We start from the raw sequence: 25,303 nt of genomic DNA on the forward strand, positions 1-25,303 counted from the left end.
GACGATCCTCTTCAACAAATTTCTGACAAACCGTATTCCCAGTGTCTGCTTGAAAGAGGATTACTCATCTGTTAATCCGTTCTACTTTTGGACAATTCAACCAGTTAAAAATTTTCCCCTTTAATAAAAAGCCATTTTCTTCTCTGCTCTATCCTTCTGAGACCAATTAGAACACACTGAATCTCTTTCCAACCTGACATATATACAAGGATTGTAGTTTTGTCTTCTCCTTTTCTCTCTTTTCCCCTCCCTTCTTCTTTAAATCTTTTCTTGGCTATCTGTCTCCAGTCCTTTCAATTGATTTTCATGACTTATTTTCTAATTCCCTTACCATTCTGATCACTGTCCTCCGAACACTTCCCAGCTCACTGATATTATTTTTAAAAATGTAGTCTACACTAATGAATCTAATATTCCAGATGTACCTAGACGAGAAGAGAGAACAGTAGCACCATCATTTCCTTTATTCTGAACTTGATCAAATCCCTCTGGCAGTAAGTACCTCTTTTGTGTTCTGTTCAGTGAGCCACTAAACCTCACTCATTGGTTAAATTTCTTCAGGTTCTATATATCAAACTAAGTTTTAGATCTTGGAACCACAACAAAACCCTTACTTCAGAGAGTGTCCTCTTCAGGACTTTCAGTGTCTTCTTGCTGTTAATTTCTTTTAAACTGATTAGAAGAATCCCCAGTCAATTTGATAAATCTCCAATCAACTGATGAGATTACAAGGCATGGGCATGGAGGTAGGCTTGCATAGTCTAATCCTAGTCCTATAGTTAGTTCTAGTTCTAGTATTTTACTGAGTTAACACAAAGCCCATCATAAAATAGTCATGACCACAGAGATATAAAATATTTAAATCTGTCAATGAGACTCTATAGGTTCCTCCTAGAATGTAAAGACATTTTATGAGACTTCTGAACAAATATTCTCACTTTACTTTGGACTTGCAGTTAGTTAGAAAGCATTTATAAAACTCCTTTGGGCTTGATATTGTGTTGAGTACTGAAGATATTACACTGTCTTAGTAATTCACAAAAATATCTTGAAGGGTTGGCAAAAATAGATTTTAACATAACTACCTTTTGGGGAAAAACTAATGACTTTAATGAGCTATTTGAGTTTTTTTTTTTTTTTTTTTGTTTCTGTAGTTGTTCAAATGTACCAAAGGTGGAGGTCCACATTATCTGTATTTTGGTAGCGCATTTTACTATTATGGTATAGATTTAAGATAAATGGGGAGAATTTATGTTTCAGAAGTCCCACATATGATTCTAATAAGCCTAATAGTCTATTAAATATTTTGTGTTTTTTTCTTTTGTTTCTGTATTTATTCATGAGTACATATGAGTCCTTTGTGTTATCTTATTTCTGTGGTAGATGAAATAAATTTTTTGCCATACCCTAGAATCATATTGAAGGTGGAGTGATTATATAGGAGTCGGAGACCCTAATGTTGACATTTGGGATAATTTAGAGATGAGTTATTCCTAAGCTTTCTTCAGATTTCACCATAGTTTTGTTATACTTGGGTGGGAGCAATCAGCTAAAGAGAGATATTAACTCATTGGGATTAGGTTTCCAGCATCAAATCTTGGTCTATCTGAACTCAGTGTCTGTGGCTCAGGGCACTGGTATTTATCTTGGAAATTCTTTTGGGTGTCAATGATTGATTTTCAATTGACCCTAAATGGTCCTTTTTGTGGAGCCTTCCTTATCTATGGGATTTATCTGAATTTTTAAGGTAGATTACTAAGACATTGTGAATTATGACAACTTGTCTAGATATATATTTGAATTGCTCCATGTTTTGTAGGAATCTATTGGAAAAGCTTTATTTGAAACTTCATTTTTATGTCAACACCCACGAATTTTAATAAGGGATGAAAGAAAAAAACAACAGTACAGTCTAAGATCTCATTAGTTTTTTGCAGCTTCTGTGTCACATATATTGAACTTACAGAAATAGCCAGGTCTTTTTCAGAGAATTGTAGTATAGCCTTATCTCCCTCATTCATTCTTATGAAATTCCTTTTTTTAATGCAAATTCAAAGTCATCCTTTTAGAAAAGGTTATCTCCTTAGATTTCACTCATCATCTATCCTCATCATCAATCAATTGCCATTTCCAGTTTCTCGTCATTTTCTAATTTCATAATTATGTCATTTATGCCTTAAATTGAGTCATATTTTTGCATTCTCATTCTCTCTTTTAGATATTAAGGAGCATAGAATATACCAGCTTTAATGATTTGGGGCCATTATGTATTCAAAAATCATATAATTGTGACAATTATATGTGTTACTTTCTTCAAAGACAAATTAATAGACTAGCATTTTCTTTTACTTCTCAGCTGATGAAAGAGAGAGAAAAAAACAGCATACAGATTCAGGGAAACTAAGGGAAATGTTAATCTTTATGTTCTGATTCACACAATCTGATATTACTCCAAGAGCCTCACTCAGGAAAATGCATCTGTCCCCCCATATCTCCTCTCTTAGCTGATTTCTCCAGAACATTAAGCCAACTCAGGGATAATAAAGCATTTTGAGCTCTTTCTACTATGAATTGTACCCCAGGAAAGTGGGAACCCTAGAAGGGAGATTACAATTGACTCTTATCCCTCCAATATCACATATAGCATTAGTGTTGTAGAGGTTGAGTGGGTGAATGGGTGGGTGGAGGAGAGGTGGATGGAGATCATGAACCTGCCCACATTACAATCACAACAGGGGGTTCAGTTTGTGGATTTTGAGTAAATGCTGTAAGTTATGAGTCTTTGACCTTAGCTTTCACTTGGCAAGCCCCTTTGTGGCATTTTTGCCTGCTTATAGCTGCCATTTATTTTGTCATGTTTTAAATTCTTGCTGAGCTAGAGGAAAATTTGACTACAGAGAAGCTTTTTCATCATTCTAGCCAGAGATAGTGGTTACAAAGCAACTGCTGAAAGAGAACTGGAGACAGTAATTCTTGAAATCAGAAAATGTAGAAGCTGTTAGCACCATAAAGGGCTTTAGAAATCATCTAGACCAGATCCTTAATTTTGTTTTAATGTGAAACAGATTCACAAGATCACAGAACAAGTTAGTGGCAGAGCTAGGACATGAATTCAATTGTATAGGCCAAGTATCTTTACATATGATGCTGCTCAATTTGAAGTAAATCTGGAAGTTTACAAATAATATTGACATATACAAATGCATTTGTGACATAATTGATTGGATCCTATCTCCAGTGATGAAGACCAGAACTAATCCATGCCTGTTTATCCTCTGTGACACATATGTTTATATTTTCTCCTCAGTTCAACACAGGAGATCTATCTTATATGCTGAAAGCTCCCTTTATGTTCTTCTGAGATTATTAGGACTCTTATAAAGCTCTCAAGTTTGTTTATCTGTCCCGCTTCATTGTCATCACATGTCTAGCACATCCTCTTTTCATGTGACATTCTTAAGCTCCCATTCTTTTTTGAAAATTCTCATCAATTATATGCACAATCTGTTCATTCCCACCATACACTTCTTTATTGCTCTCTTTATGATAGTTATTTTCAATTTTTTAAAGGCTCAGAAGTTGTATTTTTTTATTTTGCTTACTTTTTTACACACAGGAAAGATTAAGTGGATGAAAAATGTCCATTACTCAGATTATCATATGGAGTAGGATGTATAGATTATAGAGCTTATATGTCAGCATAGATAATGCAAATAGACAATGAATTGGACTTAGTGTTAATTAGGAGTTGCAGAGCAGGCTGTATTTTTCTTTAGTGAATGTAAAGCTCTTCTCAAAAACAAAGAACCATCTTTTTAATACCAGTGTTTTGATTTGTCCCTGAGGAGGCTGAGGCTACTAGAACTTTTGAATTAAATGAATAAAATCATTCTGTGCTTACAGTAAGATTGGCCTTAACATGGTGAGCTTCCAGAGACCCCAGGAGGGACCACCATCATCTAAGAAGGAGCAATTTGACTAAATAAGAAATGGAGCATGTTAAAGCTCCCATGCTAATCAGATGGGCATGTTAACAGCCCCTGTACTTTCAACCTAGAAAAGATAGGGAGGCCCAGTCTTAAAAAATATTAATATTCCATTCATACTTTATGGATATGAGATATAGAGCACACCAGTCTCTGAAGAATTGAAAATTAAAAATTGATGAAATGTGTTTAAATATTCAAAATTAGACAATTGAAGCACTTCATTGACTTATTCCTTTATCATTTAATTTTCTTCACAATAAATTTAGATAGCCTAAGTACTGTTATATAAGCTTCACTTTTCATTTACCATAATACTTCAGAATCTTGTGAAGTAGTTGTTGTAGTCACTCCCTCCACTGGTGCCAATCAACTTTTCTAATATAGAGTTTATGGCTTCATAAATTACCTTAGTCAGAAAAGTGTGTTCCATAGAGGATGAGCCTTTTCTTACACACTTCTCAGAGGACAGGAATTCAATCTGGCAATGGGCTCATGCTCTTTTCTAGACATATGAGAATTTAGGCTTCATTGGCAAAGCCTTCAAAAATTCATGGTGACCTCCATATGAGAGACTTCAGAGGATTATATCCTAGGAATCTGAGATGGAAGCAAACTTAGATAGCATTTAGTCTGACCCTCCATTTTACAGCTTAGGAAACAGAGGCATAGAGATAAATATCAAACAGGATTAGCAGAGTTGAGACTTGAATCTAGATTATCTGATACCACAGCCATGCTGTCCAGCCAGTTTAGGTTGCCTTCAGAGTACAGGATATTATTATTTAAGAGTATTTTCTTGTATACCAGAGAGATAAATAATGCTACTAATCAGAGTTTACATTAATATAGTTCCTTAATGTTTGCAAGGTACCTCTTTCCCCAAATCCTTTAAGATATGAGATATAAGGATCATTATCACTTTTCAGAATAAGAAACTGACACTTTGGAAGCTTATATGACTCATTTATGATTATGTAGCCAGTACATGTCAGAGGTGGGATTTGAATCCGGATCCTCAGACTTTATTTAAGTGGAGCCCTGAATCCTCTTTGCTGTGTCACATACTACAATAGTTAATTAACATTCATGTAATTAGGTGTGCTGAATCTGGCTTTTTAGAGAAATGTTGCTATAACAATCCTATTTTCTTCCCTCACACTCATGCTCCCTTCTCTACCACTGTCTTTCATCATTATGGGAAGTTATTATTATTTTTTTGAAAGGTCCAGGATTTAAAGAAAGATAGAAATAAGGGCTTAACTGACAGAGAAGTGAGGTATCAGGTGCCTGACTGATAAATCCTGTCTCTCCTGATATGGTTGGTGTCAAAAAAACCAAAAAACAAAAAAAAAAAAACTTGATTGTCTGTCAGGGAAAGTAAGGGAGTGAAGAGACTGCTCCTCTTATAAACTCTAGTTTGTATTCAGGAGGCACAGCCCAGGAGAAAGAAAAGCATCCCAGAATATGATGGAGAAGGGACCAGGAGAAGCAAATGTAACCAAGGGAATGGTTGGTTGATTCATTTTACTCCTACAGCTGAAGACACTGTACCTACCTGGGGTTCCTGAACAACATGCTTTCATAAATAGTAGGATTGGGCCCTAGTCAGCTCTGCAGAGGTAACAACAGTCATTTCTATTTCTTTATGTCATCCTTTCTTTTAGGCATACACAGTGATTTCCCTCTAACAGCTGTGTGAGGAAGGGGGCCATGGGAGCTTTCAGGAGATAAAAAGAAGAGATTCCCCAAAGTATGTTAAATAACCAGTGGGAATGGAAACTGTAGTATGATATTATGAATCATGGGGGGAAGAGACACCTGTGTTAGGACTCTGAAGGGAAAGAGGGACTCACACTAGAATATAGAAAGGTTTTCAGACACAAGTTCTAGTTCGTATGAATTCCTTCACATCTTTTTAAAAAAAAATTGGTACAATGTTTATATGGGAGATAAGAACTTCTTTTACCCACATTGTTGGAAACAGACATGAGCTGTTATACTGAAGTATTTACTTCAGTAACTAAAGACTAATTACAGAGATAGTGAGCCAGAGAAAGAAAATCACCCTCTTAGAATCAGATTCCCATGTTTGAATTCAGTCCATGTGAGTCTAGAATTTTGAAGGGAGAGGGAAGGAGAAAAGAGATGCATGTAGATGATGTTAAGAGTTGGGCCATAAAAATGTAACAAGTATGAGAGATCAAAATTGTTTTGGCCTATACTTGATCACATACTTTCAACATTAAAAATTAGAATTCATAAGCAACAGTCCTTCTAGTACTAAAAATTTGTGCCAGTTGGCAAGAAGTGCAAGAAGGGGGTTGATAAGTGTTGGACATCAAATCTTTACAAAGAAACAAAAACTAACCCATTGACCCTCACATGACACTCACATGACCCTCAGTCTTCACATTTTCTTCTTTGATATTGGCTTCCATTGATCCTTCTCTTCTCTGAATCTTTCTAGCACTTGTAGGCCAAAACTGCTTGCTTTGTCAGTTTTTACATATTATTTTGGATTAGTATTTAATGAAATGATAGAACCAAAGATCTATATCATCCAGAAGAGATCTCAGAGGACTTCTGGTCCAGCTGACTCATTTTATGAATGTGAAAACTGTTCTAGAAAGGAAAAACAAATTTGCCCCGAATTATCTAGGTAAGAAGTAGCAAGATGGGGGTTTTAAAACCAGGATTTCTAACCTACTCCAGCCCAGTTTCCACTTTATCATGCTGGTTATTGATGTGTGTTAACTTCTTGACTAGACTGCCCTGGAGGGCTTGTCCTGTATCTAATGTAGTTTGAGGCACATATGCCAGTTGGAACATTGGATCAAAGGCCTAAGAGCTAGGAAGATCATTTGAGATCATATAATCTCCCCACCTCATTTTTACAGCTAAAAGTACTGAGTCCCAGAATGAAGATGGAAATAAAATGTAAGGGATGAGGGTTGGTTTTGGGGAAGCCTTGTTGGCTCCTTGACTGTGTTGTGTAGCTTCATTGGTGGTAAAATGGGAGTTCAGGGTCCATAAGTGGCAATTCATGGATTTGAATTATTTTTTTAAACCTGTTCTGGGTTCCAGATCATGGAGACAAATAAAGTTGCTTCTTGTTTGGTTTATAATTTCTGTTTTGAAGGGATTTGAGAGATTATGGGGACCAGAAAAAAATGTCTAGCTTTCTATCTTATTGTTCACATGACTTGGAAGTATGTCATTATCATTGTTATTACTGCTAAGATTATTATTGGAACATAGATCTAGATTTAGAAGAGATTTCGGAGACTAGCCTAACTCATTTATTTTATAAATAAGCAGACCAATTCCCTGTAAGGTTAAGTAATTTGCCCAAATCACAAAGGTAGAAAGTATCAAATACAGGGTTTGAACTCAACTTCTATGAAAAGATGGTGTTCTTTCCACTATAATATGCATTATAATTGGTTTTATTTATGTCTCAGTTTAATCAATTAGATTAACTGTTCATTTTGGTTTTGTGCCTATTTCATCTACTGTGGGTTGTTGCCTCAATTTCCCTGTCTTAAATTGTGTGCAATTATATTTTGCTCCAGCCACATAAATATTTTTAGACCTCAGGGACTAATTTGACAAGTCATTGGGACCCTCTAGTAGCACAAAAAATGTATTTTTTTTATTATTTTTACAAGGAGGGTAATCAAATCCTTGATGATTTTTTTTATTGTTATTGGCAAGATAATGGATATTTAAAGTTGAAGATACTTTATCACTCAATAATATTTATTGTATACATGTTACTTTCTCTCTTCCAAGGCCCTCACCATTATTAATGAAATCCTGGCTCTAAGCCCTTGGCTTCCATTCTCTAATCATCCCTTTCTCCCACAATGTGCTTCTGAAAGAGGTTCCCAAAAAAGAAAAGAGATTGAAATTATTACTCATAAAGTTGGAGGCCACAGATGTTTCATTTCCCCTTCCTTTCAAAGTACAATTTATTAAATAGTATTCATGGGGATTCTGGAGTTTGGAGTTTCTTAATTAGATTTTCAATAGTTTGATGTTAGTATGGAGTTGACCAAACAGTATCCTAATAATAAAGTTCACTTTGGTCTGAGATGGGAGAGAAATTATTTTACTGCTTTCCCCAACTTCACATTACAATCTGCTATTTCAAGGGCCAGAAAAGCATTCACAACTACTATTGATAGCCTACAAAGGAAAGCAAAAGTGTTTAATTAATCGGAGACATTCATTTAAATTCAGTTTTAGGCTGTTAGACACAAATTGCCTCTTAAAACCAGAGTAAGTGATGAAGACTTGGAAATGTAACTGTGTGTTCTTCATTCAAGGTTCTTGCCTTGGCACAAAGATTTGCTGCTTAGGCTGCAGCTGGCACACTGTGCATCTAAACAAATCTAAGCCTATTACTGCCTAAATAACTCAGAGAAAGAAAAGCTATTACAAGATGGAGACCAACTCAAACTATCAGTCTGTCTGGCTATTGCACAAATAATTTAATTATCTGGTGAGCCATTTGGAATCTGTTTTTGCATTTATTCAGTGTTCAGATTGGTTGGAGGTTTCATGGAAAAAAGCACTGAATTTTAGATCAGAGAACCTGAATTAGAATCCTACTTCTGCTATTTACTTCCTGTGAGACTTGGATAAAATACACATTTTCTAGAAGTCTCAGTTTCCTCATGTGTAAAATAGAAAGATAATGTAAACAGAATTTGGGCTACCTCCTATCTAGGATTATTGCAAGGGAAACAATTTATAAGCTTTAAATTATCAAAGAAGTGCAGGCCTTTGACATTATGATATCTTAACCTTTCTGGATTCTAACCTTGCTCTCCAATAATCTGTTTAATTCAGACTGATAAGAGAAAAGCCAGAAGATAGAGTATCACCAAGGTCTAGTGGACTATGTTGGCCTGGAAATCAGAAAGGCCTCGATTCAAGCTATAATTGTGATATAATGGGACCACGGGCAAATAACCCTTATTAATCACAGTTTTCTTATCTGTAAAATGGGTATATATTATACCTGTAACTCACAGGGTTATTATATGACTCAAATGAGATTTTATATGTACCTAATTACTGGGTGCTGCCAAAATTTTATTGAAGATTAAGCTTCAATGATCTTAAACTACAGCTTTGTAAGCTTCAAAGTGCTATATAAATGCTACCTTTTGGTATCAAGTGTCCACCTATCCTATCCTTTTTTCTCATCATTTATGATTAGCTTATGTTAAGTGACCAGCTTACAGCCAGGACACTTTAATTGTGTTCTTTCTGGTGCTCATGACTTTTGTTCATTGAATTCTGTCTGGGTTTGACTTCAGAAGACTTGGATTCCCACTCTGGATCTGCCTCTTACTACCTCTGGAACAAGTCTGTTCACCTTCCTGGCACTCAATTTTCTCAAATGAGAAGGTCAGATTATCTGGTTCCTTCCTTCTGTAGATTTAGGAGCCTCTTAGTCTATGAAACAATGGTGATAGGTCACATTTCTACAGTGATACATGACTTATTGAAGAATTTTCCTGTTCATAATGACCTGAGTTAGGCAGAGTATTGTCTCCACTTGAGAGATGAAGAAAGTTTGGGCAAGAAAAGTGGTCAGTAAAAGTCACTTCTACAGATAGCAAATAGCAGAGACAGGCTTGAAACTCGGATCCTGTGAGTTTGTGTCACATCCTGTTGCCCTTTTGGTTATATTTTGTACTCTCCCTATTGTCATGATCATCTCCACTGTGTAGATCTTCAAAGCACTGTGGTACAAGAGAAAAAGCTCTGGCTCTGGAGTCAGAGGTCCAAAGCTCAGAGCTCAATTCCGTTCCTTAAAAACTATGTGAACTTGGGTGAGTTGTTGGACATTTAACTCTCTGGATTTTATTTTCCTAATCTGTAAAATGAGGAGGTTGGACTAAATAGCCTCTTAGATCCCTTCTATAGTTCTTTATCTATGACAGTATAATCTTTTTAAAAATATGATCTGTATTCAGAGACCAGTGAAAATAGTTCCATTATGGTAACACTGTCCAAAGGCAAGGTTGGGGGCTTTACATATTCTAACATAGGTAACTTAGAATCATGGGGTTTAGAATCAGAAGGGTAATATATAGTCCAAATCCATCATTTTAAAGAGGAAACAACTGAAGCCCATAAAGAAATTAATTTGCTTAAAGTAAGATCAGTAGCGAGAAGCAGAGGAAAGATTTGAATACAGGTCTTCTGATTCCACATTCATTGTCATTTCCACTATAATGAACGACAGAAAAAAGAATCCAATTACCTACCTTCTTTGTCTTGTCTTTTGGAGTAATGACTTATTGAGCTCCCAAGCTGGAGTGTAAATTAAACAATAATTTTGGAAAAGATTATATTTCATCTAAAGGAGTTTTGCCAGTTTTGCCAGTGGACAGAATAAAAAATAAAGTAACTTTAATTAAAAACTGGATAAAAGCAGAGAAGTCTGGGGTGAGTTTTCCACCTGAATTTTAAAATAATCTATTTGGGCCATTAAGATGCAAAGACATGGATTTCTTGTATGACTAGATGAAATGCAACCTTCCTGGGTAATTATAGACTAGGAAAAGTTCTGTGGAGAGCATGTTTTATAAAGCTCACTCACATTTTTGAACGTCAGTTATAAATTTTTTTAATGAAATCATCTTGGATTAGAAATATGTTGGTGCTAGAGCCAAAGTTGCCTCACACATTGGCCAGAAGCTTCAAAAAGTACCCTAGTGCAGACTGAAGGATGATCTAGTTTATTAATCGGGTGACAGAAACTGCAGCATATTACCATTGATGACTTATAGGACTTAGATGTCCCAAGCAGTATAAAAGACACAGGATCAAAGTAATATGAGCTTATTAAGAAAAAAAAGATGGCCCAGCATAACATGATTGGTCACGTACAGATTATGAGGATCAACAATGGCCCACTTAGTCCTGTAGGGAGACATAGCAGCTAAATAGAAAAGGGCTGAAGCTTTAATCAGAGGAATTGAATTCAAATTAAGGTTTGAATGAATACTACTTTTCCAAACACCTCAGTTTCTTCACTTGTAAAATGCAGTTTGCTATAACTTGTATTCATGTCAACGTGTGTGTATAATATATAACATGGGAATCATATGTAAACATTCACACATGTAAATATAATTTATATCATATATGCATGTTTACATGATTATATATATTTAAAAGATCCAGAAGATGATATTTTTGGTAGAGGATAGGTCCTCTGTAGTTTTTTTAGGGAAAACAAAGACATGTACAAGAATCTGAAACAGTGAGAAGATTGTGACTACATGGATTTATTGGGCATAAGAAATAAGTAGCAAACAATATTTTTTATTACTAATGATCTAACCAGATCTGTTATGCTAAACCAGTTTTATATTACTTAAGGGATATTATCTTGACTATAAATTTTCAGATAAAATTCTAAAAAGGCTAAGATTCCCCTTGTATTTTCTCCTTCTTGTACATGAGTTAGTCTATGGTAATTTTAACCTTAAATGTGTTCATTTCCCATGCTCCAATGGAAGCTAGTTGAGAGTCCAAGATGAAAATACCAGGAATGCTTTCAGTGTACCTTAGGAATAGAATTCAGCTTGAAATTGCTCAGATTCTACTAGCCAAGGTGCTTTTCACTGAATCCAGCACATTTGTTAAGCCTCCACTTTTAAAACATTGTACTTATGTATTTTATGTTCTCTCTAGACTCATTCATTCTCTGGCATCTGTCATTTTCTTTATTCCTTTGCGCATATTGTTCCAAACACATGAACTGGAATCCTTTGCTCCCTTTTCTTCTATTCCTTTTCCCCCATCCCATTGTATTTGGTTGAAGTTTCTCCCTTCCATCAAGGTCTAGCTCCAGTATAAAAGATTTTATAAAAGCTTTTCTGATAATCCCATATTTTCATGCCTCTGTCTTCATTCTCCCACCCCTCCAAGAAGAAATCAGTCTTTTCCTGAAAGTTTCCATAGTATTTTGCTTGGTTAGACCTCCCCTTTATACCATTTTCATTCTTCCTTATATTGTAGTTATTTGCATTGGCTATTTATATTTGGTATATTTTTGTATTTTCATCTCTAAAATTGTTAGCTCCTTGAGGGCCTAGCCTATTTGTTCCCATTACTCAAGACACAATATGTTACCCATGGTATATGCTTAATAAATGTTGGCTGAATTGAATTGTTGTGCACTTCACACTATAAGCTCTATCATCCCTTTGGATATATAAAAGAAGCATAAGATATTGTCTCTTCCCTATGGGTGGCTAAAATCTGGTTAAAAAGGCAAAAAACATATACATACATTTAAAAATGTGACATAGGTTTTAGAACTAGAAGGAATCTTAGAAACAAGTTAGTTCAACCTTTTCTTATCAGAGATGAAAAAATTGACTCACAGAGTAGTGAGAGTGATTTATTAGTTTAGTGAACTGGGAACAAATAACTTCCATCAATCTGTCAACAAGCATTTTTTTTAAGATCTTACTATATATCAGGCATGGTACTAAGTACCAAGGACACAAACAAAGGCAAAAATTTTAAATGAGCTTTCATCCTAATGATAGAGATTATATGGAAATAACTATGTATATATAAAATCTATACAGTGTGTTTGGAAAATGATATCAAAGAAAAGGCATTGGTGAGGATGAGAAGGGAGTAAACAAGAGAAACTCCCCTGAAAAAATGGGACTTGGCTTGAATTTTGATAAAGGACAGGGAGCCAAGGGAGGAATGGTGAAAAGAGAGAGCCTTTCAGGCAGGGCATTGAATGAAAATGTTGGATGATGGAGTATTAGGTGTAGCTGTTGGTAACTCAAGATTAAATATGACATTTTGAAGACCTTGCCTCATACTTCACTGAAAAAATAGAAGCCCGGTGCAATGCTCTTTTTCTCCTCTCCTCTACTTCTCTAAATTTCTCAACATTATCCTCAACTTTCTTCTTGACTTTGCTGAAGAGGTAGTCCTTCTTCTGGCCAACTCCATCCCTTATCTCCCTGTTTTCTAAATCTCATTCTCTGTTGTTAGGTATTCTCTCTCTCTCTCTCTCTCTCTCTCTCTCTCTCTCTCTCTCTCTCTCTCACTATCTCTCTCTCTCTCTCTCTTTCTCTTCCTTCCTTCCTTCCTTCCTTCCTTCCTTCCTTCCTTCCTTCCTTCCTTCCTTCCTTCCTTCCTTCCTTCCTTCCTCCCTTTCTTTCTTTCTTTTTGGTGGTGGAAGTGGGAGAGGAAGATATATAATCCTCAGCTATTCATTGCCATTTCATGAATGAAAGACTTGATGAAATTTTTGTATTTTTCTTCATTTCATTCATCTTGATCTTCAATGAAGATTCTTCTTCATTTAAATATGAATCCTTTTTTAAAATATTTTTACATGTGCTTGATCTTATCCCTTCCTACCTTCTCTGACAGATTGCAATCTCAATCATCCCTTTTATTTTGATAATCTTCTTCCTCTCTCTATCTACTGTTTTCTTTCTTCATGCTTTCTAAACATACCTAAGTGTCTATCCTAAAAAAAAAAAAAAAAAAAAAAAAAAAAAAAACTTCAGTAGATCATTAATTTATAATTATAATATTTTATTATATTATATTATGTTATAAATTAAGATATTATTCTGTAGCTCTCCTTTCTTTCTTAAATAAGCTACTTGAAAAAAAAAAGTTTATTCTAGGTGCCTTCACTCCCTCTCCTCACATTACTGACATTATCACTCATCTGAAATTGTTATCTCCATAGTTTCTATTGTTCTCTTAATTGCCAGATCTGATGGCCACATTCTTCAGTCCACATTCTTCTTAACCCCTGTACAGCATTTGACATAGCAGTGTTAAGTACTATACACTGTATCCTATTTGAGGTTTTGGAACATTGTTCTTTCTTAACTTTCTTTTTACTTTCTGGCAACTTTTCAGCTAGGCATAATGGATAGAACATTGTCAGGAAGACCTGATTTTAAATCTAGCCTGAGACATTCATTAGCTATGTGATCTTGGGCAAGTCATTTAAGCCTCTTTTTGCTTCAGTTTCTTTATCTATGGAATAAACAAGATTATTTATCTTCCAGGATTGTTTAAAGAATAAAATATGATAATATTTATTTTTAAATGTTAAATGCTCTTCCTCTTTCTCTTCCTCCTTCTTCTCATTTCTGTGTGTCTTGCTGGATGTTCCATGGCCAGGCTCCTAATGTTGATTGTAACACAAAGCTCTTTCATGGATCCTTTTCTCTTTTAGTGACTTCATTACCTTGGGTTTAATTATTATCACTAGATAAATGACTCTCAGTTTTATATCTGAGTTCTCTTGAACTTCAGTCCTAAATCATCAATACACTATTGGACATTTTGTACTGTATTCTATATAAATAGGCGTGTCAAAAAAACATGGCCAAAAGAGAACTGATTATCATTACTTCAAAACTCCCTTCTTGAAGAGTCCATCTCTATCAAGGATATTGCCATCCCTCTAGTGATGTGAGTTTGCAACTTTAGAGTCATCTTTGTCTCCTTATTTATCAGGTAGAATATTTATGACTTGGAAACAAGTTAGACTAGGTGACCTGAGGTCCCTTCCAACTCTGCTTTAAATTAAGGACTCTCCTTTAAATTTTATGACTTGTAGGGCCCTACTTTTTAAAAACATATTTTGTTTTATTTTATTTTTCAGTTGCAAGATCTCTTCTTTCCTCCACACCCCCTCCCACCTATTGAGAAGCAAAATATAGGGTTCTTCTTCTATTTCTTTTTGCTGAGGCAATTAGGGTTGAGTGAGTTGCCTAGTATCACACACTAGGAAGTGTTAAGTGTTTGAGGTCAGATTTGAACTCAGGTTTTCCTGACTTCAGAGGGTCCTGCCTCTAAGAGTATAAATTTTGTGGCATAGGAGAAAGAGAACTGGTTTTGAAATCAGGACACTTAGGTTCGATTCTAACTATATCTAATAAACTATGTACCAAGCCCAGATCTTTAGCCATTGTACCATCTAGCTGCTCTCTATTGGAAATGTTACTAATTATATTGCCTTATTTGGATGTAAACTCAGCTCCTCTGACTCCAGATCCAATATTCTTTCTACTAAGGAAAAAAGAAATTAAGACTTCTCGTATGTGCCCAGATCTTACCCAGGACAAACTGAAATCGCAAAGCCCTTTCCAGAAATAATAGCCTAAATTGTAGCAGGTTAAGGAGGGGAGTGATACAGTGATGGTGAATAGCGGCGGTATTGGTAGTGGACATAGGAAGAACTGAGTTTGAATCCAGCTTCAGACACCTTCTAGCTATATGGACAAGTCACTTAATCTCTGCTGGCCTCAGTTTCCTTATCTGTAAAATGGTGATAATAATATCACCTAACTCCCAGGATTGTTGTGAGGATCAAATGAGAAAATATTTGTAAAGAGTAGTACCTGGCACATAGTAGACTATTAATAAATGCTGCTTCTGTTTCCTCCTAATTAAGCCACACATCATACCTGTCTTAATAGTTTTTATAGAGTAGCAAAAGAAGAGCACTATAAAATGAAAATTATTCTGGCAAAGAGATGCAAAATGTTCAGTATAAACAACTATTAATTCTCCCATTCTGGTATTCAAAAGAGCTGAAGTCAATGAGAAGGTAATATAAATGGTTTCTAGCCATTTGTGGCTATGTAGCATCACAGGCTATAGAGCTGGAAGGAATCTTAGTGATTATCTAATACAACCTCTTTTGTCCACATTGGAGAAAAAAATGAGGCCCAGGAAGTTTGAGTCATTTGTTCAAGGTCATATAGATAGCTTAGATGGGACCATAAGAGATAGCTCCTCTGACTCTTTGTTCAAACAGACATTTCTTGCTGAATAATGTTAATGAGGATGATGATTGTGATTTGCATTTCATGTAACCTGTAGGTTTCCAAATCCTTTTCTGTTACTAATAAAGAAGACAACTCACATGTATATGTTGTTTTAAGTTTTATAACTTGCTCTGTCCATAACAACTTTAAGACATGTAGTACAAGTATTATTCCCATTTTACGAAGGTTTATTTTATCTAAGCTATCTGTTTTGCTAATATAGACACATCCAAAAATAACAGTGCTATTTATCACAATTGATGTGGTGTGGTATGAGGAGATATATTAATAATTTGAACCTTTCTGAAGGAATCAAGCTAAAATGTGTTTTTTAAAAAGGTAACTAGAATGGGGAGAAAAGTTGAATCCATAATTTTAAGGATTACTTGAAGGTGCTAATGTTGTTTAGCCTGGAGGCAAGAAGAATTAGAGCAATATTTTTTAACTATTTGGAAGGATATGATGGGGGAAAAGGGATCAGATTTCTTTTTCTGGGTTCCATCATGATTCTGGGTCTAGAAGAAAAGACAAAGATTAATTGTTGGATCTAGGATTAGTGGTCATGGATAGAAGTTATAACATGGCATATTTTGATACGATGTAAAAAATACTTCTTAATAATTATAGTGATCAAGAAATAAAAAAACACTGAGCTTTGGAGGTAGTGTATTTGTCTTACAAGAGGTCTTTCACTAAAGAGAAGGATCACCACTTATCAATAATTTTACAGACACTAATTGTCCTATTTGGTAATGATTTGCCTAATTGATTATTGAAATCCCTTGCCACTTAGGAATTCTATGACTATATAAAATTTTAAGGTTTATTCTTAGGGAATAGGAAAGAAAAGAGAAAAAAAATATTAAAGGACATTTCAGGCTTTTTAATTTCAGGAGACTGGGCTTTTATAAAGCTTTCTTGTAGTTCTTTATCCCTATGCATGCCTTTAAGGTTCTGTTTGGGGAATGTGCAAATGTTAATTCTTCCTCCCATAAGTCCTCATTTTGCTGCCACTTACAAAAGATTAATGTCTGTTGTGCATCTATGTTTGAGCTCTTTACAAATTTTGTTTCCCCTATGTGAATGTTTTTATTGCTTTGAGATTTCCAAGGTTCATGTTATTCATAAGAAAGTTGAGGTTTATTGGGTATTACTGAATTGAGATTCTTGACTATTTGAATGCTAATGAAGCATCATATTTTCTGTAACAACTAGAGCACTATATCTTTGTTCAAGAATTGGTAGAATACGGCTATATCTTTTCTCTTACTTTCCTACTATGATTTTTTCTCCTGGGTTTCAGCAAAATTTATGACATATTAGCTCAGAAAAAAATTATATCAGTGTCATAACATAGTGGAGACATCATTGGATTGGACATGATCCTGGGCAAATCACTTGACCTCTCTAAACCTTAATTTCTAATGAAAATGATAAGAACAACTACACCATACTGCTTGATAGGGTTGTTACAAAGAAGGCATTTTGTAAGGTTTAAAACACTAGAGAAATGCTAGTTGATCTTTTTTATCACCATATATGATAATCATCAATTATGCATCATCAGTGATCACAAGCTGTGCACTTCTACCAAAGCTCATCAAATGCTAATGTTCTCAACTTGATGCTGTAAGGCTTCTAATGACAAAATAAAACTGGCAGAAAAATCACAATTGCACAAACTGCACATAGGATGATGAAAAGAGTATAACAAGTATAATTAGCTTCAGTGTATCTTCACTAATGGCCTTCCTATGAGGGGTGGCAGAAAGGATATCAAGGCTACTTAAGATAGCAAAATGTGATAGGCCAGGCCTGTAATAAGAGGGAGGAGTCACTGACAGTTAGCTTGGATATTGTACAGGCATCCATGAAATATGCAAACCATTAGAGGAAGTCCTCTAGTGTATTGGATATGGAGGATTTATGGAAAGACAGAAGAGAATAACATAAGAGGAGAAGATACAGGGATTGTGATATGCACTGATAGAGAAAATCCTCACAAAGATGAAATCTTAGATCTAACTAAACATTAAAGTTTAATATTGCATCACATTGCAAAGTTGAAATTCCATGGAAATGCAAATGAGTGAAGGAAAAGGAAGGTTTGTATGAGTGTGAGCCAATATACTAAAGAGCCCTGCAACAATCTTTTATTTGAAAGAAATGATGCCAGGTATTTATGGTGTTATATATATGTGCGTGTGTGTGTGTGTGTGTGTGCGCGCGTGCGTGTGTGTGTGTGTATGAGTGTGTGTATATGTTATATAGTGATACTCGGTATTTACAAAAACTTACTATCTTCTTAGCGGGCCATTGAACAGACAATAAGAAAATAAAGGAGTATGATTGAAAATTACTTTCCATGTCAGATAAGATACTATTCATATTGCTGTCATGGATATTAGAGTAAGGATCTATTGGCAGATTGGTTGGTTTACTTCTATGTTCATTCTGTCATAAACCTAGTTAAATCAGTTCCTTTGAAAAGACAGAGAAGTTGATGTTCTTTGACAACAGGATTTGTGTCAAATGGTATGTGTATGGTAGAGTGAAAGGAATATTAACAAAATAAACTAAGTGTTACTTAGTGTCTATTCCAGGTTTCCATCTTACACAGTAGACTTTCAGGATATAATGGAGAGTACTCTGGATTTGTTATCTGGGTTAAAATTCTAATTCTGCTACATTCTGGATATCCTGGGTAAATCATTTAACCTCTTGGAGGCTCATTTTCTTTATCTGTTAATTGGAGATAATTGTGGTCATACAGGCTCTACTGACTCATAGGTTTTTCATGAGGATCCCATAGGCTAAGATAATGAGATAATGTATGCTAAGTGTTTTGTAAACTCTAAACATTATGGATAGTTTAGTTGTTGGAATGAATATTATTCTTACTGGGAAGTAGTTCCATTTCTCTGAGACTTTGTAAGTCTCTGCATTTCCCATAATTTCATCACTTCTATGGGAAGCAGAAGTGTAATTAAAAGAACACTGAACTTGGAAATTATGGGACCTGAGTTTGAGTCATGATTTCTCTGCCACTTAACAATTTGAATGATTTTGAACAAAACTGCATCACTGAGCCATAGTTTGCAGATTTTTGAAATGAGTTAAAGTGTACAAGATGACTCCTGAGGTCTTTTCTAGTTCTGGAGCTGTGATCCTTTCATAGAATAGTATGAAAGGATAGGGTACTATTGACTCCTAAACAGATTATACTCCTATCTTGTTCCACAGCCAAAGTCTCCTATCTAAATCCAGGCATTCAATTAAATATATGATTAAACAAGCACTTTATTTCCTCTAAATTTCCCCCTACTCTCTTTTTCAGTTGGAGGCCTGAATTGTTATGTAAATCCTCTTCAGAAGCTCTGGGTTCAAATTCTATTTCTATTACTCTATGTGTGACTTTGAACTCAAATCTCTTTACCTTACTGCATTTCAGTTGCCTCAGCTGCAACGTGAGAGGATTGACCTAGATGATCTTTAAAGACTCTTCAGACTCTCAATCCTATCATCTAATTTCAGCTAAGCAGATACGGAGCACAATGATATTATACTTAAATCACTCACTCAATTGACAAGTATTTATTAATTACCTGCTATATGTCAAGCACTATGTTAGGAGATAATTTGGGGAAAAATTGAAACCCCTTACTCTCCTCAGATGGTGTACCTAAATTTTTTTAAATGGCTTTTTCTCCTCCTCCTCATTTCTGTAATGTATTGAAGTTTTTAAGAGTCTTTTCCACTAGCAATCTACATCAGCACCATGGTCAGGGGAAGGGAGTAGTTAGCAATAGTAAGACCAATCAGCACCATAGTTAGGGAATGAACCTTTCTTAGATTTAAGAAATCATGGAAATCAAATGAGGCAAGAGTGCAGAAAAAAAGTTTGTCACTAGGCTTCTTTCTGTCACAATTTCATCACAAAGGACCCTAGAATTACACCAGAAACTTTAAAAAGAAAAAAGATCATTTCATTTATGCAAATTTTCCATGGAAACAGAGAGTGAAAAGCTAAATTTCCAAAGAGACAAAGAATGCAGGAATGGCATGAGAGTGTCCAGGAGCTGCCTCTGATTGGGAATGGAAAAGCAGCAAATTAGATTGTGGATTGGGATATGAGATTTTATAATGTAGGTGACTTGATGAGCAAGTCTGATGAACAAACACTTGCACAGATAGACACACAATCTCTTCTTTATTTCTATAGACAAGGAGCTAGCTCATTTATACAGGTGAGTTTTCAACAACAACATAGAGAGTTTTCATCTAGCAATGTTAGCAAATATTATCTAAAGTTATTTTAGATATTAACAAGTTCCTCTCAAAGTTTAGAAACAGAGATTTTTCTGAAGTCCTTTCTTTACACCATTTTCCGAAGTGACAAAATGCTTTATTTCTTTCTCTGAACAAATGCTTCATTTACTTTTCAAAGATTCTTTTTTTAAGTTTCACAAAGTAAATTACAAACATTTTCTCATTAAATCATCACAACACAGTCCAGACAAGTGGTTACTATACTTGCTACTCCCCCACCCTATTTTACAAATAACAACACTGAGGCTTAGTGAGATCACCAAGACCATATAGCTAACAAGGTATGATTTGGAAGCTAGCCCTCTTCTAATTACAAATGTAGCACTCTTTCTACTGTACTGTACCTTAAAAGCTTAAAAGCTACAGTTCTTAAATATTGTCTCCTCTTTTCCTCCCATTTTACTGATACAGTTCACAGAGGAGAAGAGACTTTTCCAAAGTCAAAGAACTAGCTAATGATAAAATCAGGCCTGGAGTCTTAACTTTATAAGTAGCATCTGGTGCTCTTTAATAAATGCCAACAACTTCCCATTTTACTCAGCAACAACTTGTAATATTACCTAATAAACTCATAATTAAGTTTCTTCTCTTACCAAGGGTAGAGGTTAAATAATCCCAACTCATAGGTCTTATGTAGAGTATAAGATTTAGAACTTTTATAGAACATTAAAAAATTCATATCTCTAGCACTTAACACAGTGCCTGGCACATAGGAGGCATTTGATAGATGTTTATCACATAGCATCATATTATCCTGAATCATATTACAATCAGAGAAACCTTTTGAGGAGATGTTATTTTTTTCCTCCAATTCTTTAATCCCCATCAGGGACTTGCTCTCTTCAAATTGTCTGTCTATACCCAGTGTACACACATATGATAGAGACAACCCAGTTTAGGAAAAAAAAATCAACCTGGAACTGGAATTACCAAGGTTTTATCTTGGATTTGACATTTACTAGCTGGGTGATTACAGACGAGTCATTTCATCTCTCTCCCCTCAGTTTATATTACTAAAATGGGTACCATAATATCTGTCCTGCCTATCTCACAGACTTATTTGAGAAAACCTTAATGCTTTTAAAAATGAAAATTATAATTTTTCTCTGGAAGTATAAAGTAGTCCTTGAATTTGAGCAGTGTTGAATATCATAAGGACAGTTGTGTGGCTCCATAGGTAACATGTCTGGCCTGGAGTCAGGAAGACTCATTATCAAATGTGGCCTATGACACATTCTAGCTGTGTGACTCTAGGTGAGTCACTTAACCCTGTTTACCTCAGTTTTCTCATCTGTAAAATGAACTAGAGAAGAAAATGCAAATCACTTTAGATGCCAAGAAAACCCTGCCATGTGATCATGAAGAGTTCGACATAACTAAAATGAATAAACAACAGAAATATCATGGTGAAGTTTATGGTATAAAATGTTTTGCCATGTCTTCTATCTTGTTGCCCTCATGCCCTTTAGCACTTTATTGGACTTCCAGTTTGCCATGGGTTCAAGTCCTGGGCCTGCCTCCTATCTGCGACCTTAAACAAATTATTTCCTTTTTCTGGGCCTAATTCTCCTATCTTTGAAATGAAGATTTTTCACTAAATGCTATCCAGAGACTTTTCAAGGTCAGGACCCCATGACTATCATTTCAATGCTCTTTCTCTTCCTGACTCCTATATGCTACTCCCATTAGCCTTCATAAAAGTAAACAATTTATTCCATTATGATGAGTAGGAAGGAGGGTCATTTTTGGTTTCCTTATTACATCAGGATTATATTACTCATCCTTTTAAAATCCTGATTTTTGCTTAGTCAGTTGTTTTTACTGTCTCCATTGAGGTTTGTTAAGGTGTAACAAAGTGAAAGGTCTCCTTTTTAAAGCATGGAAGCTCTTTTGGCAGGAATGTAAGGGCTGCAAAGGCATGGCAGGAGTAGCAAAGAATTGGACAGAGTTTGACAGATAAATCATACTCAGCTCTGTTCTAATTATAATGTGAAACTGTTCTCATAGCATCAGATCACAAAAGGATATCAAAAACTTGACCATGGAATGTCAGAGCTGAGAGGGATCTTAGTAACTATGGTGTTTAAAAGGATTTGAGAGACATAGTTTCTGGGTAATTTAATTTTATTAATAAGGCCAGCAGGTTATTAATAAAAAGATGGTCATTTGGCCATGTCTCTTAGACTAAAGACTTTTATGGTGATGAACTCACAGTTTATACATCTTTCAAAACAGTAGGTGGTTCATCAAAGAGCAATCAGATCTAATTAAATTATCAGAGGTGGGCTTTATTAAAATGAAGGGTTGAGTATCTCTTGTATTGAGAAAGTGTCTCTATACCAGGCCACCCATAACTTTAGGCTATCAGTTCAAAGAATGTATACCCCACCAGTGCCTGAGCAGAACAGGATGGCCTTCCCCACCCTAGATCAAATTTCTTGTCAGCTTGGGAGGGTTCTGACTAAGATCAGAAGAGTTAATGCCATCTCATTATCAGTAATATCCTTAGAAAAACTGAGCTTTTTAAAATGAGGAATTTAGAAAAAGGATAGAACCTTTGAATCCTTCCAAGGTATTGGTTATTAATAATCATTTCTCACGAACCTTATGCCATAGAATGACCAAACTGAAAGGAGCTTTGAAACACAGAATAAAGACGGAAGGGTAGGAGACATCCTAGAAAAATATGCCCAAACTGGAAGGAATATTCAAAATTATGTCATTAAATGCCTTCATTTTACAAAGGAAGAGCCTGGGTTTTTTGCCCAGAGTCTTACTGCTAGTCAGCAGTGCAGGAAGGATATAAAGGCAGGCTTCTTTATTTCAGCCCAGTCCTTCTCCTTCTTTCCCATACTTCCCAGCCTTCTTACCAATCCAGTAAGAAGGCAAACATGACATTTAATTGTGAACTTCTTTTGATGTATCTATTCCCTTCATGAGACTAACAGCCCATTTCTCTCGTAGGTCACTATTCTGGTCAGCCTGGCTCTGGCATTTCTTGCTTGCATTGTATTTCTGGTGGTTTACAAGGCTTTCACCTATGACCACAGCTGCCCAGATGGATTCGTTTATAAGGTAAGGAACACCAGCCAAAGGCGTTGCCTGAGCTAATCGGGCATTTAATTGGGTGTCATGTTATAGCTCTGTCTCCCTTTGTATCTAAATAAGGCAAATGGATTGGGCACAAGAGGGTCCGAGATCTGGAGGAGAAATCCCCTGTTATGTCTCTGTTTCTTTCTCTTTCTCACTCAGCATAAGCGCTGCATCCCAACCTCCCTGGACGCCTATTACTCAGCACAGGACTCCAGCTCCCGGGGCCGGTTCTACACTGTCATAAGCCACTACAGTGTGGCCAAGCAGACCAGCTCCAGGGCCATCGCACCCTGGCTCTCGGCAGCAGGACCTATAAACCACGAATCAAAGGCTGTGAAGACGGATGGCCACTAAAGATGCCCACCAGTGGGGGAAAGAGAAGGGAAAGGGAGGGGGGAGGGGGGAGGGAACAGGGGCTTGGCAAAACCCATGCTCCAGGTACCTGACAACACCGTGGAACCCAGGGTTCCACAGAGAGAGAGAAGTAAGCCTAAATGATGAACACACAGGAGGAGTTTGAATCGATATTTACTTTGGTCCATTGTTATTCTTGTTGATTTGTAACTAACTGAGTTGAGCTCTTGTATAAAGGCATGTTTGGTGTTGATTGTTACGATGTAAAATATTTTTCAAAACATTGCTTACTATTTGTTAGGGGAAAAAAAACAAACAAAAAAAAACACAAAATGAAATAAAAACAAGTCACTCTCCCAGAACCCTGACCCAATCCCAGTGACGCCAAGAGAAATGGAAGGATCTCCTAAGGTTCAATTGAGGAAGAGAATATGGCCATGGCCTGGGCAGGCTCAGGAGAATGGCTACAAAGCCAATTTTCCAATGTGTGTGGGGGAAAGGGTTTGGGAGGCAGGGGGCAATTCTTCATGCCGTGTGTGCAGTAAGGTGATCTGTAATCTTTTGTCTAGACCTGGATGGGCCTGGCCTCTCTGCTCATATAAAACACAGGGCCCGGGGAGGTAACTTAAAGAAGTAAGCTAAGGGTGATAGTGGGAGTATTTTTAACTTGAGTTAGTGACTGGGAAAAGCTTACCCACTTATCTAGTTGTGGGAAGACTTTGTGGCTTGTCGTATAAATTGATCTCTTCTCTAAGTGAATTGAAGTTTTTGTCCCCTTAGATATTCTCTAAAGAGCCCTTGGTACAGATTCTTAAACCTGGCTTCTTTCTGTTTTCAGTATTCATTCCACATCGAGGCCAGATTTTGCACATATGTCTACTGGGGACTAGATATTATTATTGACCTGTTATTCTGCTAAGCCTCCCATCTGCTAATTTGTCCTGGGCAGGCCACGGTCAAGCCCACGTGCCATAAATAGGGCATTCATTATAGGAAAAAAGAGTTAGGTTAGCAAGGTTGAAATGTAAGATAGGGCTTCTCAGTCATCTCTAACAGGCCATTAAGAAAGGGTATAACAGAAGAGGCCACGGTTTGGTGAAGCTATCAGTACCATTATACTCAGCAACTACATAGAGAAAATAGTATAGTGAAACTGTAATGCCAAAAGCTAACAGCTGATTTTCTGTCCCCATCATGATTCACCTGTAAATTCATCTGTCACTAGAAATGGGAAACAAACAAAAATTGACCCCCAGCAAAGTGCTGAATAATTTATAATTTTGTGGCGTATTTTTGTCAGTAGGTAGCCAAGACTGAAGTATTTTTTGGTGTAATTCTTGAACTTTTCTGCGAAGAAAAAAAATAAAGATAGATGTGTCTGAGAGTCCTCACCTTTCTTGACTCCCTGTGTCTTTTTGTGCGTCCTAGTGCAAAGTGGAAAGAAGTAGGGATGTTTACGACAAAAAGAACAGAGGAATTCCAAGTTACTGAGCCTGCTGTTTAGTGGGGACTGGATCAGGATCCTGTGAACATGCCTTGGAAAACACACAGCTTCTATGCTGATGATCTGGAGACATTGGGGAGGGGGAAAACTGAGTCTGTGGAGACTTGGTTTGTACCTACTATGTGCTGGACACTGCTAAGTGCCTCACAAATATTGTCTCATTTAATCTTTGCATG

At 36.1% G+C, this 25,303-nt stretch overlaps 1 protein-coding gene across 2 annotated transcripts in view; it reads left to right on the forward strand.

Annotated features, from left to right (window-relative positions):
* The window catches only part of NSG2 (neuronal vesicle trafficking associated 2), a 228,334-nt gene extending 203,320 nt beyond the window's left edge, over positions 1–25,014 (forward strand). For both annotated transcript variants that reach the window (XM_051978930.1, XM_051978929.1), the window contains exons 4-5: positions 23,141–23,251; positions 23,429–25,014. In XM_051978930.1, the coding sequence (XP_051834890.1) occupies positions 23,141–23,251; positions 23,429–23,623 (306 nt within the window). In that variant the 3' untranslated portion in view covers positions 23,624–25,014. The remainder of the gene's footprint in view (positions 1–23,140; positions 23,252–23,428) is intronic.
* The last annotated feature ends 289 nt before the right edge of the window (positions 25,015–25,303 follow it).

The sequence above is a fragment of the Antechinus flavipes genome, chromosome 2, assembly GCF_016432865.1.
Source record: "Antechinus flavipes isolate AdamAnt ecotype Samford, QLD, Australia chromosome 2, AdamAnt_v2, whole genome shotgun sequence".
Taxonomy (NCBI): domain Eukaryota; kingdom Metazoa; phylum Chordata; class Mammalia; order Dasyuromorphia; family Dasyuridae; genus Antechinus; species Antechinus flavipes.